The following is a 16,243-nucleotide window of genomic DNA, read 5'->3' on the forward strand; positions in this document are numbered from 1 at the left end:
CACCATGAATTGCTTAACACAACTACACATACAAACAGAAACATCCCTTCATCTACTCTGTAACATTTTTATAACTACTGAAATGATTCAGCATTTAAAATTAAAATCTGAGGGAATGTGGACTACATATTCTGTACAGACTGATATGATATGTTAGTAGATCTTTATGCAATAAAACAATCAGACTTCTCAAGAACTGGAAAAAGCACAGCCTGATTGTTAAGATAAGCAATGAAGGGAAATGTGACTGTAGAGTGTTTCATTCTTTCTTTCTGTCAAACAAAGTGACAGACTTCTTGCAACATATGCTGGATATGCTTGTTAACCATCAAGAAAACCTTGCAGTCTTAAGAGGGGTGATATAGTGAATAAAGCGCCAATACACTGCTCCATTATTCACAATAACTCATGGATATCAAACTCATCTTTCAAGGAAAAGTTTTTGTGGCAGAACCTCATGTGACGTATTAACCAGTATCAAGAAGGTTGCACCTTTTTCCCCATAACCTTGGAGGAAAGACTGTAATGAGCTACTGATAACTTTGGTTCAGGTATCATAGGTCACAGTTAATACCTCAGTGCCACTTCCTAGGACAGACAGTAGGGGTGAAGCACTCCGAGAGAGACGGTACACGGATAATCAGTAACCACAGAGGAACTGAGAGAGGACGCATCGCCTCGCTCGCAGGAAAGTAGCAAAACCAAAAAGTGGTTACCAAAGGGAGACTCAACAGCTACATTTTCCAATTTCTGAGTCCAGTGAAGTTCACAGGGGAGCCATCATGAAGCTGAAGCTGCCAAACCCAGGACTGGATGACCGGATCCCCTCTCACGCGGACCTGGAGAGGATGGAGAATGAGGAGGCTGGGGACAGGCCAAAATGGGACAACAAAGCCCAGTATCTGCTCACCTGTGTGGGCTTCTGTGTTGGACTTGGCAACGTCTGGAGGTTCCCTTACCTGTGTCAAAGCCATGGAGGAGGTAGGCTCAGTTGAACTCTGCTGAGTTGCCAGAAAATGATCAGTTTGTGTTAATTATTAAAAAGATCTAAATGTGTGTTCGCCAGTTTTCAGTGACTGAGGAGAGCTTTTCCAAAACTCAATGTGTCTGCTTTTAATCAAAATGAGTTATTCATTAAAACTGGGTGTTGGATCTATCAAATATGTATCTTTTCTAAAAAAAAATGTGGGAAACTTGAATACAATAATTATGTTTAAAGGTGCTGTAATATGTTATATAATGTAATATATTTCCAGACAGATATACAGTGATACACAATGTTAGACACTTGCAAATAATTGAAATGCCTGTCTTTCTAAGATGAAGTTAAAAAAAACAATCACTGAACATTCCTAGAAAATAGTCCACTAACTCAAATTTGTTCATTAATATCAACTGACAATTTGGTACATATTGAAACCTTTGGTATTTATACTTTTACTTTTACTTTTTGAAACTTTAATGATATGTAATAGAGAATGTGTGAGTGTTATTCGTGGTTTATATAGTATCTAGTGTGCTTTTTACAGTTTATGGGTGTCTTTATGGGACCAGTTTTGTGAATGAAGTCGACCATTGAACATTTAGCTACCTTCATTAAAGTGCTGATTTTAATCACTGAACTCATTGTTAACTGTTGTACTTCTAGGTGCGTTTATGATTCCATTCCTCATCCTGCTCGTCCTGGAGGGCATCCCACTGCTGCACCTGGAGTTTGCCATCGGTCAGCGCCTGAGAAAGGGCAGTGTGGGAGTGTGGAGCTCTATCAGTCCATATTTGACTGGAGTTGGTGGGTAAAAAAAAAAAAGCCTGCACATTGAGTTGTGTTGCTCTAGGGCTGACATGTCTGTCTGTCCGTCGCATGGGCCCATCAGAAATATCGAAACATTTATTTACTGGTTTAACATGAAATTTGGTGGAGGTATTCATGGTCCCCAGGGGTTAAATTGTGGTTTTATTAGATGGAGTTCTATCAAATTTGGCAGAGACATGCATGTCTGCTTAAAATAAGCATGTTTTTTTTTTCGTTGTGAGCATGTTAGCATGTCAAAGTTAGCATTTAGCTCGAAGCTCTGCAGCAAGAACAGCCTCACAGAGCTTATCCAAATGGCCGTGGACCCTTTGTTTTTTTAATTTGGAAAAAAAACACAACAAGACTAATTGTTTCATTTTGTTACAGGTATTGCGTCCATGTTTGTCTCTTTTTTGGTGGGTATGTACTACAACACCATCATGGCCTGGATCATGTGGTATCTCTTCAACTCCTTTCAAGATCCTCTGCCTTGGAGTCACTGTCCTCTCAATGCAAACAGGACAGGTATGCCCTCATACATCAAGACAACAGTCAAAGAATAAAAACAAAAAAGAACTAATCTGCTGTACAGTCTGAGGTTACATTTCTTTCCAAGGCTCCTAAAGGTGCTACCTTTTTATCCTTGGCAGGTCTGGTGGAGGAATGTGCTCAGAGCAGCACTGTGGACTACTTCTGGTACAGAGAGACCCTAAACACTTCAACAGCTATTGATGATGCCGGCAGCCCACAGTGGTGGATGGTTCTAGCCCTGGTGGCTGCTTGGACTGTGCTCTATGTCTGCTGCATCCGGGGCATTGAGACCACTGGAAAGGTCAGAATGTCACATTACATCTGAATAACTTGATGCAAGAGTGACGCCTGACTGCATTCATTCAAATATTCTGATATGTCTTTGGATTATGTTTTTTTTCTCCCAGGCTGTGTACGTCACCTCCACCCTTCCATACTTTGTGCTCACCATCTTCCTCATCAGAGGACTGACTCTGAAAGGTTCTTTAGAGGGGGTCAAGTTCCTATTCACACCAGATGTAAGCACTGGTTTACACACCATCCAACATTTGTCAGTATATTTAATATAATGAAAAAATTGATAGGGGTGCTATTTAACCCAGTGTGTGACTTGGACTTGTTTCAAAAGACTTAAAAGCAACGCCGAGCTCATGTAATTTGGCAATTAATTCAATGATTGATTACTTTTTATGATGTCACATGACAGTCGGACATTTTTAAATTGCTCATTGATGATCCTGGTTTACAATTTACTCACATTAATTATTAACATTGTCCAGAACAATAGGTGTGTAGAAGTGTTTACTGTCACTTGTGAAGAGCAGAAATATCACAAGAGGAAATAATTAGCATGGGAAGCTCAATTTAACTGTTTGTATAAGGAACTTTTGATTCTCTTTTAGGTAAATGAGTTAATGAATCCAACAACCTGGTTGGATGCAGGCGCTCAAGTTTTCTACTCCTTCTCTTTGGCCTTTGGAGGTCTCATCTCTTTCTCCAGTTACAACTCCATTCAGTGAGTAACTGCCTAAAATGCACAGTTATATATTAAGCCTTCCTTTGAACATTTCTCCTCACATGTTCATGATTGTCTTTTAGCAACAACTGCGAGCAGGACGCTGTTCTCATCTCCATCATTAATGGCTGCACCTCAGTGTACTCCGCGACAGTTATCTACTCCATCATCGGCTTCAGGGCCACGGAAAAATTTGACGACTGCTCGTCAGAGTGAGTTTTCAAATCTCACAAAAGAAGCCTTCAAAACAGTAATTAGCATTAACTTTTTAAGAGTGAACTCATCTTGCTGTGCTTTTCTTTTTTAGCAACATCTGGAAACTAATGAATGCCTTTAACTATCCTGAAAATAACATCACAGAAAACAACTACGATGAGGTTCTGACGCACCTCAACCAGACAAATCCAGATATCATTCAAGGATTGCAATTACAGACCTGTGACATGCAGGTTTTCCTGAGTCAGGTGAGTAAATAGCATTAGAATATTTAGACATTAAAACTGTTTTTTTATCACAATGAAATTATTTAACAGAGAGTGATTGGTTGACATATTTGGTGAACATTTCTTCAGGGTGTGGAGGGAACAGGTCTAGCCTTCATCGTGTTCACGGAGGCCATCATCAAAATGCCAATTTCTCCTATTTGGGCCGTCCTCTTCTTCGTCATGCTCTTCTGCCTCGGCCTGTCAACTATGTTTGGGAACATAGAGGGAGTGGTGGTTCCTTTGCAGGACCTCAAATTGCTGCCCAAAACTTGGCCCAAAGAAATTTTATGTGGTAATTTTTCAGATTTTCCTTTTGAATATAAAATATTTTTTCATGTCAGGATGAGCACATTTGATATAGATATATGAGTGTAACCACTTTTTGTATTGTTTTTTTTCAGGTCTGGTTTGCTTAATCTCCTTAGCTCTTGGGCTCATCTTTTCCCTGCGCTCTGGAAACTACTGGCTAGCCCTATTTGACAACTTTGCTGGCTCTATCCCTCTTCTGGTCATCGGCTTTTGTGAAATGTTTGGTGTTATGTACATCTATGGCGTAGATAGGTGAGTATATTCGAGAAGTGGTTATTGGTACAGAGAGTCCAAGGTAATGGCTTTGTGTTTAGTGAAAATTAGCAAATGTTAACCCAATAAGATGCTAAACTAATATCATAAACGTTATACCTGCTAAACATCAGCATGTTTGCATTGCCATTGTGAGCCAATTGTTAGCATGCTGACATTAGCATTTACTTAAAAGCACTACTGTGCCCAAGCGAAGCCTTAGAGAGCCGCTATTACAGCTGTGGACTCTTAGTCTTGTTATGGCATATACGTATAAGACGAAGACAGCAGCTGGACAGGCCGATAAGGGTGTCTGAATATGAGTTAGTAATGCAGTTGAAACAAAGTAAGAAATAACAGAACATTGTATTCTGACCTTGGAAAAGAGATAACGTGTCCGTCATCATGGGAGAGATAAAGAAGTACAATGTATCATGTAGCAAGACTATGGTGAGGAAAATATGTGTTTCTTGCTCAGATTCATCATAAGTAAGCAAAATATTGTATTTTTTCACCCTGTTTCCAGTCTTTATGTTTGGACACAAGTGGGGATTTATTTGAAGTCCAGTGCAGCTTCAACGCGTTGAACACACACAAAGCCACAGAGGCTGCTTTATTTTCTGTATCTTATAAAAGTACAAGGTTGTGTTTTATGGATGCTTTAGTACACATTCAGCTGACATTACATCCCGCTCTCTTATTGCTTCCAAACAGGTTTAACAAGGACATTGAATTCATGATCGGCCACAAGCCCAATCTTTTCTGGCAGGTGACATGGAGGTTTGTCAGCCCACTCATTATGGTCTTCATCTTGATTTTCTACTTTGTAACCCAAATCACCAAGAATCTCACCTATTTGGTGTGGGACCAGGAGGCGGTAAGTGTGTTCATCACAATAGTTTAAGTCTAATAATTTTTTTTAGATGTGTTGCATTAGACCTCTTGTGTGTCATACGTTGGTGTAAATGTTTGCATTTCTTTAACTCTGGCCATAGGCGAACTTCCCCACCCTTGAACCACGTCCGTATCCTTCCTGGATCTACATCATCATCTTCCTTCTGGCTGGAGTACCCAGTTTAGCCATCCCAGTGGTCGCCCTCTACAAATTTATCCAGAGGAGATGCTGCAAGCAGAAGGACTACAGTGACAAACAACTGGACACTATCTCTGCCAAAATACAAATGAGTGAAAAAAAGTTTTAGATGGCTGTTTACAAAATATTTTACAACATAATGGCTATGGTCTTGTTTTATTGTGGTTTGTATGCATTATTCAAGAACAGAAGAGCACACTAGTGACTACTGACTTTTATCTTAGAAAAGTAGAGGTAAATTTGAAAATATTTTCGTTCTGAAGAAGAGATTAACTGGTGATTGTTTTTCATACGATTGTGATATTAGTTTCTTGCTGTGTCATATTTCACATGTAAGTTAATGTTGTACATTAAACGAATAGTTGGACATTTTGGGAAATTAACGATACCAGTCTTATGTTTGTGCACTAAATATAAAGCCATAGCCAGCACCGGATTGGAAAACAGAAAGCCTTGCTATGTTTAAAAGTAACAATTTCCCTTTTTCCACTTCTATTACCAAAATAAAATGATCGCCTGTTTGCTGTAGCTATTTATATTTAGCACAGGTATGAGAGTGCTATAAACATGATCTAACTCTCTGTTTTAAAAAAATGTGAAGCTATTAATTTATTATAATAAGTTTACTAAATGCATGTCTAGTATAAAAAACATAATGTTTTATTTTAATATTTTGTAAATAATCTCCAATAAAAGAGCTAATTTTTGTTATGTCTCTTGACATACATTAAGCATGTTTTGATTTAATTCATGTCAACAGTCCTTTTTTAGACCACTTTAATGTATTGTGTATACTGTAAAGTTTATTTTTATGTTTGAGTATATAACTGCACTTACACTGCCATAAACTGTCAGTATAATCTTCTCACCAGTTCAGACCTAAGAATAAAAGTGGTAACTATCTGAAGAAATATATGGAATCAAAGTAATTCATGTGGAATATCACGAAGTTTCTGGCGAAACGAGGAACAGAATTATTTTTATAAAACAATGAAATCTGTCGTTTAATGTTCTGTCCTTGAAGAAGCTAATTTTACATAGAGGCCAAACGCTGGAATTAAAACTTGTGTAGTCTGTAACGTGATGCCATTGAGCCCAAAAAGTAAGGTTTAATCAATTTAAGGTTAATCAATTTATGAACACTTTAAAATCCTGATTTAAATTATAAGGTCCAAAAAGTTGTAAAATGTACTAATAGTCCAATCAACAGTTATTTTCCTATGTCAGTTCATGTGAATGGGAACAAGGCTGGACCAGGGACTGGGAGGCAGGGTTAAAGAAAATGCTTGTCAGTTTTTGGTTGCAAAAGTTGCCAGAAGATCCAGGTAATTATTATCTAAATTCTCTGAAGTTGATTTCCATTTTGCTTTATGCGCTACTGAGCAACATTTTGAACCGGGGCCCGCATCCAAAGGTGTATCCAATAATCTTTATACATGAACATTGACAATGATTTTTAATAAACCCCTTCGAAATAAAACACTTGGGTAACAAATAACCAAAGCTATGGGTATGTCCCTTCTCGGCTGTTAGACAAATGAGGTTGCAGTGATTAGCTTAATAATTACTTATTTTACAGTTTGAAAGCAGATTGGCACGGAATGTTCTACATTTTAAATGTACATGTTAAATTGAGTTACTGAATGGCTGAGTGTGCACTCAGTAGATATGGCCAGCAACAGATAAAGTTAAAGATCATAAACTTCTTACAGGAATGCTAAGTGCTGCATGTGGACCTCACACACAATGCCTCAACCGCAGTAGACAGTTCTTCTCTGCTTCAGCACAGGTGGTCACAATGAGACTGGTTCTTCCGAACCCAGGACTGGATCTCCGGATCCCTAGCTATGACGATGTAGACAGAATGGAGAAAGAGGAAGCCGATGATAGGCCCAAGTGGGACAACAAAACCCAGTACATCCTAACCTGTGTGGGCTTCTGCATGGGGCTCGGTAACGTGTGGAGATTCCCTTACTTGTGTCAAAGTCATGGAGGAGGTAAGACAAAAGGTTGTTGTGTGGGAATGTATGGCATTTTATGGTGCATTTGTATATAATATCTGAATATATATCCAAACTGACAACTTAAATATATTTTCAATAAAAACACTGTTCCGTAAGTCTACCTTAAGGCTGAAGGTAAGTTAAATATATCACTCATTCATGGCTACAAGAGACTGTCATGAAATCACCATCGAGTTATATTAATGATTCTCAAGAGTAAGTCGCTGAATGGCTCACCTTTAGCATGACATATCCGCTACAGACAGAGCTGCAAATCTGTTTATGTTGAAACTGAATGCTAGAAATGTATTCATACTGCATATATTTGTTTGTATGTGTGTGTTGTTGTTTTACTCAAAAGTGTGTATAGTGGGTCATTGTGATTGAGCCACAGTCGCTGGGATAGGTTTCAAAGGCATGCATACTGTAAAAGTAGAATCTGTTGTTTTTCTGTGAATTTTTAACCAAAGGGTTCCAGCCCATGAGATTAAAACCACTGTCAAAATTCCATGGCATGAGTCACAGTAATGTGACAATATGCTGATGGATACAAACAAAAAAAGAGTTACATTTTAGACTGGAGATTTTTCAAATGGTATTTTTCAAATCTCTAAATTGTATTGAAACATCCGTGAATAACTCAAGTCGTAGACTTTGTCCATCACAGAATTATAAAACCTTTAAGTGTCTACAATAGGTAATGCCAGACTGGTAATAAACATTATACTCTGCCAATTTCCCCATAAGGCTTATCATGTTGTCATTTGCAATACTTTGACAAACAAATTGTCAAACATTTTCACCCCAGCATAAAACCTTGGAAGGCAGAGAGCTTGATAGTGATATGAGTCACAGTCCTTTTTTTTATTTACATAGTGCCTCTTCAAAACAAGACAAAATGAATCTGGCCTGAGCAACTAGCTACACTATTAAGTTGATGTTCAACATATAAGTTTGGCAAATGTTACCTTTAGCACAAGAACCCAAATACCACTGAGGCTGATGGGAATGTAATTATTTTTGGTAATTCACTAAAGTACTGGAAAAATAAAACATTTTGACCCGATAATGCCGCTAGATAAAAAGGCAGGGGATCAACAAAGTTCCACTCGGAACCATGAATCAATCACATAGTTGTTGATATATTTTAGTCTGAAATGGCGAACCGACCGACCAACCCAACCACAATCCCAATGTGTCAAATACCGATGTTTTGTAATTGGTCATGGGTGTCTGATACCGATGCAACTAACTCCAATGTAAACCCACCCACATCATTATTAAACGGTCATAGAGCCACGGATGTATTATAAAGAGCGAGATAGTCCACACAGGGTAGGAGCTGGAGCATGATGGGTCAAACAAACACAGCACTTCTATCTGGAGACCACTGTTTGTGTCCCGTGCAAAACTAAAAATGTCAACAATGACATTTTGACATGTGATGTAAGTCGTTAGATACGTCAGTGGTAAATCACATGTTAATGATGTGAGTCGTAGTCTGTTAAGTCAACCATGCTCTTCTCTTCAACCTAACTAAGTGATTTTGTTGCCTAAACCTAACTTCCGCTGAAGGCCGAAGCTTATTTTGAAAAGACGCTATGCCCCCTTTCACCTCCCAAACTGTATTAGAAAGGTCGTAGTTTGAAGCTCAGGGCCACTGACCAATTGTCGGTATTTGACAAGTTGGGATTGAGAAGGTCTTGGAAGAACTGACCAATTAATTTAGACGTCCAAAGTGCTAGTATGGAATAAAAATACTAGAATTACCACAAGAAAAGAGGACATCTGATCATACTTTTTCAGGTGCCTTTTTGATTCCCTACCTGATCCTGCTGGTGCTGGAAGGAATGCCTCTCCTGTTGTTGGAGTTTGCCATCGGCCAGCGGCTCAGGAAAGGCAGTGTGGGAGTGTGGAAGGCCATCAGTCCTTATCTGACTGGTATTGGTAAGTAAAATTGGAGAAAAGCAAAATACGAAGTCCTGATACTGTGGTATCACAATTGAAGTTGTTGTCCCTCAGGTATAGCCTCCATGCTGGTGTCCTTATTGGTTGGACTTTACTACAACACCTTAATAGCCTGGATCCTTTGGTATCTCTTCAATTCCTTTCAAGACCCACTGCCTTGGACCCAGTGTCCTCTCAATGACAATGGGACAGGTGAAAATACACACATTTTCAGCCAATACAGGCACACTAAAGCACCAAAATTGCATTCTCATCATCATTGTTAATTGTTCCCCCCAAAGGATTTGTACCAGAGTGTCAAAGGAGCTCCACTGTGGATTATTATTTTTACAGAGTGACTTTAAATAGTTCGACCTCTATAGCCGACTCTGGAGGAATCCATTGGCCCATAGTGCTCTGCCTGCTAGCAGCCTGGACGATCGTTGCAATCTGCTGCATAAGGGGCATCAGCACTTCAGGCAAGGTTTGTTGAACTTTCAGTAAATTGACCGTTAGCTAAGCCCTGCCTAAGGTAATTACTGTTGCTACACATTTATAGTGATATCATATTAAGGCTAGTCATTGTCAAAGCAAAGGGTGACTTAATCGGCAGGCCTCTCAATATAAAGATGACAGATTATTTGTCAATTCTATTGTATTTTGTAATGCAGTGCAAAACCCAGACACCGGCACACAACTGTGGCTCTTTTTGTTTCTGACTCTCAAACACAATTTAATCACAGGGTGGAGCAGTTGACTAAGCTGTAACAACAAGACACCCTGTAAGAGTCTATCGCAAATCCCAGTTGAATATTTTATCAAGCATATTTCTAAATATAACCATTGATTCCATCTAACAGCATCTAGAGGCATGGGAAAAATTGTCCAGAGGCCAAACTTACTTGCCGGCCCTTGCCCTACACAGATATAGTAGTTTTCATGATAATCTTCTACACAGTAGGTCCATACTACACAATGGATGTGCTAGTCGTGAACAGGGATTGTAATACCACAAATAATGTACAAGCCATTGGAAGTTAAGGTCAGTTAATAGTGTAGGCAGTGAGCTAGTTAGCTGTAAATGTGAATGTTTGAAGCTTATAAGTAAGAGCAGATAAACATACTTATGAATCCATTCCTCGCACTGATCCTGTATTTTTGGCTTTCAAGAGGATAAAAAAAATTAACCCACCATCTAAACTCTTGAGAAACAGTGTATCGCTTGGTGTACAGCTCCATGCACTCTACTTCCATATGCAAATCCAAAGCTTGACAGACGGACCTCTGCACCTACATATGTTTGCTGAGCTATAATTGGATAATTTATATTTGGGGGAGGGGGTTAGATAATTGTCAATTGTGATTCATAAGTAAAAAAAAACTGTCAATTATCTATCTATGATTCCATGTTTTCTTGTCATGACCTCAGGCGGTGTACGTCACAGCCATCCTGCCGTACATAGTGTTGGCCATCTTCCTGATCCGAGGACTGACTCTTAAAGGCTCCCTGAGTGGATTAAAGTTCCTCTTCATACCAGACGTATGTCTCAAATCTTGATTAAAAAGTTAGATCTCATAGCTCGGAGCAACATCACAACGTATACCTCGCTCTTGCAGGTGGAGGAGTTGATTAAACCAACAACTTGGCTGGACGCAGGTGCCCAGGTCTTCTATGCCTTTGGTTTGGGGTGGGGAGGCCTCATCTCCTTCTCAAGCTACAACCCTGTTCAGTAAGAGCAATTTAAAGGTCATGTGATGGTTCTTAATTTGCAGTTCAAGTCTCACTTTGCTCACTTTGATTGAAAAGAGATAATGGCCATTCTCAGACCCAAAGTCAACGAGCGTCTTTGTTTTTTTCCTTATTTCTTTTTCCAAGCAACAACTGCATACAAGATGCTGTGATCTTATCAGTCATAACTGGCCTCACTTCAATCTATGCTGCCACAGTCACATACTCCATCATTGGCTTCAGGGCTACAGAGAAATATGACAACTGTATCAGTGAGTGAGTATTCACAGGATGTTGATTTCAATGTTTTGGGGATTGTGTAGTCCTGCAAGTTCTGCTTTACGTATAAAGGTCTGAAAAAGTTAAGTTTACTTTTTATTTTTCAGTTATAATAAATTGCCAAACACAAAAAAATTCTGATTGTCCATCAAACTCTTCACTCACATGCCCATATGTAAGAGTTCAATTTCTCTTGGGATGTTTTTCGGCTCGGTTTGTTAGTCCGTCTGTTTGTAATAAGTTGGGATTTGGCTATAAATGCATTGTATAATTTTTAGGACCTAATGATTTTAATAAGTATGTGCTCATAATGGGAAGCTGTTTCATCAAAACATGTATCCGCTGACTAACACACTTCTCGTTCCAAATGTGATTCTGTTGGGTAAGTTTTTTGGACCCGTACAAATGAATTTCACTGTTAGCCCAATATGTAAAATTTGTTTCAAATGTGGCGCTTTTCCACGGGGCTTGGTGGTAACCACTGTATCAGAGTATCATCAATTAGCTAGCCAGTGGGACATAAATGGAAGGGCTCCAGCTAGTCACACTAGAAAGTTGCCACTTTATTGTGAGTATGGACAGAAGGAATGATTACAGCAACCAGTTAGCTAACTCTTTCAACGTACATATGGGCATGTGAGTATTGTATTAACACAGACTTGAAAAAGTCTTGAGTTAATTCCTTCATGTAAATTCCAGTAAAATAATGTATAGTTACTAATCTCTGACATATTTTCTATCTAGTAACATCATGACATTATTAAATACATTTGACCTTCCTGAAGACAACATCACTACAAGTAACTACGAGGCAGCCCTCAATCATCTCAACAGCTCCTATCCTGATACTGTTCTTGGATTGGACATCAAAACCTGTGACATACAGACACTTCTCAGTGAGGTGACTATATCGATGAATATCTAGCAGAATACCGTGTTATTCACTTTTTTACTCTTAAATGCTTTTTTACTAACTTGTGTTTGTGCAGGGAGTGGAAGGAACAGGTCTGGCCTTCATTGTGTTCACAGAGGCAATCACCAAGATGCCTGGTTCTCCAGTCTGGTCTGTTCTCTTCTTCGTCATGCTTTTCTGCTTGGGACTCTCAACCCTGTTTGGCAACATTGAGGGAGTGGTGGTCCCACTGAAAGATCTGAATGTATTTCCTAAGAAATGGCCCCATGAATTACTCACTGGTAATTTGGTTTTATTAATCAACTCATCAGTTCGACAGTTTTTCATCCCCCAGTGAAACTTCCTGATGTTTGTTACTGGCTTATGTTTTAAAACAATTAACCTTATTTTTGTGCATGTGTTTTTCAGGAGTAACATGTGCTGTCGCCTTCATCATATGTCTCCTGTTTACGCAGCATTCAGGGATTTATTGGGTAACTCTCTTTGACAATTTTGCTGGATCAGTTCCACTTCTGACCATTGGATTGTTTGAGATGATAGCTGTTGTATACATCTACGGCATAGACAGGTAAGTGCTTATTCAGACAACAACACATTGTCCGTGTGTCCATGGATGACGTTGTGACACATTTCAAAACTTTTCAAAACCAATCAAAACCCTCTTGTGTTGCAGGTTCAACGAGGATGTGGAGTTCATGGTCGGACATAAGCCCTCCATCTTTTGGCAGGTTACATGGAGGTTCATTAGTCCTCTGATCATTCTGGTGATTTTAGTTTTCTACCTGGTGACACAAGTCCAAGAAGAGCTCACCTACTTAGTCTGGGATCCAAACTCTGTAAGCACATATGCTCTGTTATTAACTATTATATCATCCTAAGTATCCCTTCTATGTGTTGCCTTATCTCTAATATTTCCTTACTGCAAAATACACAAATTATATGGTACGTTAAACATTTTCAGGAAAATGTTTTTCCTCTGTGGTACAGCATATAATCAACAACTCATCAGTCCATAAACATACTGCGATGCTAGGACAGCCATTGCATAGCCAATGCACTTATCATACTGTTTTCTGGTCTACAGGAGGAGTTCCCATCTCTGGCATCAGTACCGTACCCCTCATGGATCAACGTGATCATCTTTCTTCTGGCGGGCATCCCAAGTCTGGCAGTGCCTGTGTATGCATTATGTAGGCTGTTTTTTATGTGTTGCAAGAAAACCATAGCGTCAAAAAAGTCCTAAACTGTTTGAATATCCTACGTTCCAGAATACAACAGAATGCAAGAGTCTTTAAGTACAATACTGATGGTTTATTGATGCACTTCAGTAAAGAACTCATATTTCTGCGCATGTTTTGTGTGTTTTGTGTAAATGTGTGAATGCAATGGCATAAGCTCTTTGACGTCAGTCTTTTTGTTATCTCCATACAGTATAAATGATTAAACAAGCAGAGGATGTAGAGCAACACATTTGCCAAGAGAGGGAGACATCACACAGCAATGTTTTAAAGGCTGTAACTGTTAAGATTATTAACTGACCACTATAACTAGAATAATAATAAATCCCTTATTCAAGCACTCAGCTATAGTTTGTTCAATCAAACTGATGTAAGATTGTAGATTAATATTATATCGGAAATATATTATAAGGTGCCATTGAATGATGTCTGTAATCTGTAGTTTTATTACATGTACTAAATGACATAATAACTAACAATAAGTAACTTGATTTTCTAATAATAATTACACAAGTTTTATTGATGTAAGTCCAAGGGGGGATTAACTTTGCCTCGTGCTCAATGAATGCCCTGATGCCCTGATCATCTCCCAGACTAGTATCCTTCAAGTATTCACAAAACATATACCTCTCCATGTGCTGATCTCTCATATTATGACTGAATCCTTTTGAAAGCTCATTGTGTGACCTAAATGCTCAATGGTTCCATCAGTCAATACATACACTCTGGGGTGGTTTCAGAAGAGGGAGATATAATGAATTTAGCCATGGCATCTTCATGTAATAAAAAAAATACAACAAAATATTTGGGATGTTCTACCCAAAGGGTGTTCTTATGATCAAAACAATGCACAAAACGCTAGGACAAAATACATTTTTACTCTGAAAGAAATCATCAGGCTCATGATCTTAATAAAGTCTATAAGCATGTTTCAACAACATGTCTTCATTGGAATCTAATGTCTTCATTACCATAGTCTGATAGAGATGTTGATTGTTAAACTCTTCCTCTCAGGGCAAAATGTGTATAGTTTTCTCTTGACCTGTATCATGGTTGATGGATTAAACATATTGATTTGGGAATGCACAACATGAATGCACAAAACTAAAATAACAAAGGTCTAAAACTAGTGTTCAACACAAAGACCCACCTCAAGGTAGGGCCTCAAGATTAGATAATGAGGCAGGACCCTCCTTAAGGCCCTTATCAAATCAGGTCTTGTGTTTTAGTGCAGAATCCCAAACAAAGCAGAAAATAAATTATCACAACCAGTCGAAACACGACTGCTTTGGTGGCATCTGGAGTTCTGGGATCCTGGGCCATTTGCCCACTTTGGCCAGTTGGTTATCCAGTCTTGGTTTCATAAATCCAGGGACGTGGATGCAGGCAGGTGCACAGGTTTTCTTCCCCTTTGATGTCCCATTGCTTTACATGCATTTGTGTTTTCAAGACTGGACTACTGTAACTCCCTCCTCTCTGACATTAACCACAAATCACTCTCTCGCCTCCAACTGGTTCAGAACTCGGCAGCTAGGCTTCTTACTGGTTGTAACAGACGACATCACATCACCCCAATCCTGGCTTCTCTTCACTGGCTCCCTGTTCGTTTTAGAATTGATTTTAAGGTTTTGCTGATCACTTTTAAAGCACGTCTGGGTCTGGCCCCGACATACATAGGAGAAATGTTGACCCCGTATGAGCCAGCTCGCAGCCTTAGATCCTCAGGTGGGGCCCTTCTGGTTGTTCCAAAGTCAAAACTGAAAACCAAAGGCGACCGTGCTTTTGCCATAAGGGCCCCTCGGCTTTGGAATGACCTGCCGGAGGAGATAAGGCTTGCAGAATCAGTAATCTCTTATAAAACACATTTTTATAGATTGGCTTTTATGTGATGTCGTCATTTTATTGGTTCATTTTCATTTGGTCTTGGTATTTTATCTTATATTTGTTTACTATATTTTACCATTATCACTTGCTTTTATTTATTTCATTATTTTATTTATTTTATTTATTTTATTTATTTTATTTATTTTATTTATTTTATTTATTTTATTTATTTTATTTATTTTATTTTATTTTTTATTTTATTATTTTATTAATTTTATTTGTTTATTTGATTGTCACTTGTTATTTCATTTTGTTTCTGCACTGTCTTGCTGGCTGGTCTGTCAAAGCACTTTGTAAACCTTGTTTTTAAAAGGTGCTACGTATATAAATAAAGTTATTATTATTATTATTATTATTATTATTATTATTATTATTATTTCCCCAGTTGCAAATCTATTAAGTGAGTAACGTCCAGCTGCTTCTCTGCTCAACACTTCTTACTGTGCTTTGTAATATTCTTGGAGCAACAACTGTTATTAGGACTCCATTAATAATGTCATCAGCAATGCCTGTATCTCAACTTGCAGTGGTTATCTGCATCATTATCAGCCTCAGGGCCACACAACAATATGACCATTGGGAGAGTCTCAGACTGGGCGAAGGGTTGAGTTTTTCCTGGAGCAGTCCGTTCAAAACCAGGGTCTTCTTGCTGTGAGGGAACATTGTTATCTACCTTGCCACTAAACAGTGGCAGCATTTTTATAATGTACTGTTACAGTGAATGACCAAATGGTAGTATAAACAACATAAATGCAGAGTGTGCATTGGCTTAT

At 38.7% G+C, this 16,243-nt stretch overlaps 2 protein-coding genes across 2 annotated transcripts; both read left to right on the forward strand.

The window, feature by feature from the left end:
- The first annotated feature begins 614 nt into the window (after positions 1-614).
- Positions 615-6,073, forward strand: LOC129096763 (sodium-dependent neutral amino acid transporter B(0)AT1-like). Its single transcript, XM_054605398.1, has 12 exons — positions 615-981; positions 1,649-1,789; positions 2,180-2,317; positions 2,443-2,624; positions 2,731-2,841; positions 3,226-3,338; positions 3,422-3,550; positions 3,646-3,802; positions 3,911-4,115; positions 4,225-4,384; positions 5,099-5,261; positions 5,380-6,073. The coding sequence occupies exons 1-12, from the start codon at positions 783-785 to the stop codon at positions 5,584-5,586; spliced, it is 1,905 nt and encodes a 634-aa protein (XP_054461373.1). The 5' UTR covers positions 615-782; the 3' UTR covers positions 5,587-6,073.
- A 1,202-nt stretch (positions 6,074-7,275) lies between these two features.
- Positions 7,276-13,602, forward strand: LOC129097081 (sodium-dependent neutral amino acid transporter B(0)AT1-like). Its single transcript, XM_054605796.1, has 12 exons — positions 7,276-7,474; positions 9,287-9,427; positions 9,503-9,640; positions 9,730-9,911; positions 10,857-10,967; positions 11,045-11,157; positions 11,304-11,432; positions 12,180-12,336; positions 12,425-12,629; positions 12,757-12,916; positions 13,022-13,184; positions 13,433-13,602. Exons 1-12 carry the CDS (start codon positions 7,276-7,278, stop codon positions 13,589-13,591), a joined length of 1,857 nt encoding a protein of 618 aa, XP_054461771.1. The 3' UTR covers positions 13,592-13,602.
- The last annotated feature ends 2,641 nt before the right edge of the window (positions 13,603-16,243 follow it).

The sequence above is a fragment of the Anoplopoma fimbria genome, chromosome 10 (assembly GCF_027596085.1).
Source record: "Anoplopoma fimbria isolate UVic2021 breed Golden Eagle Sablefish chromosome 10, Afim_UVic_2022, whole genome shotgun sequence".
NCBI lineage: Eukaryota > Metazoa > Chordata > Actinopteri > Perciformes > Anoplopomatidae > Anoplopoma > Anoplopoma fimbria.

Bases quoted from the DNA above. Each gene is read 5' to 3' on its own strand.
- LOC129096763 (XM_054605398.1), top strand. From the start codon at position 783: ATGAAGCTGAAGCTGCCAAACCCAGGACTGGATGACCGGATCCCCTCT. The intron at 982-1,648 runs GTAGGCTCAGTT...TTGTACTTCTAG, and splicing joins GTGTCAAAGCCATGGAGGAG to GTGCGTTTATGATTCCATTC. The intron at 5,262-5,379 runs GTAAGTGTGTTC...CTCTGGCCATAG, and splicing joins TGGTGTGGGACCAGGAGGCG to GCGAACTTCCCCACCCTTGA.
- LOC129097081 (XM_054605796.1), top strand. From the start codon at position 7,276: ATGAGACTGGTTCTTCCGAACCCAGGACTGGATCTCCGGATCCCTAGC. The intron at 11,158-11,303 runs GTAAGAGCAATT...TCTTTTTCCAAG, and splicing joins TCAAGCTACAACCCTGTTCA to CAACAACTGCATACAAGATG. The intron at 13,185-13,432 runs GTAAGCACATAT...TCTGGTCTACAG, and splicing joins TAGTCTGGGATCCAAACTCT to GAGGAGTTCCCATCTCTGGC.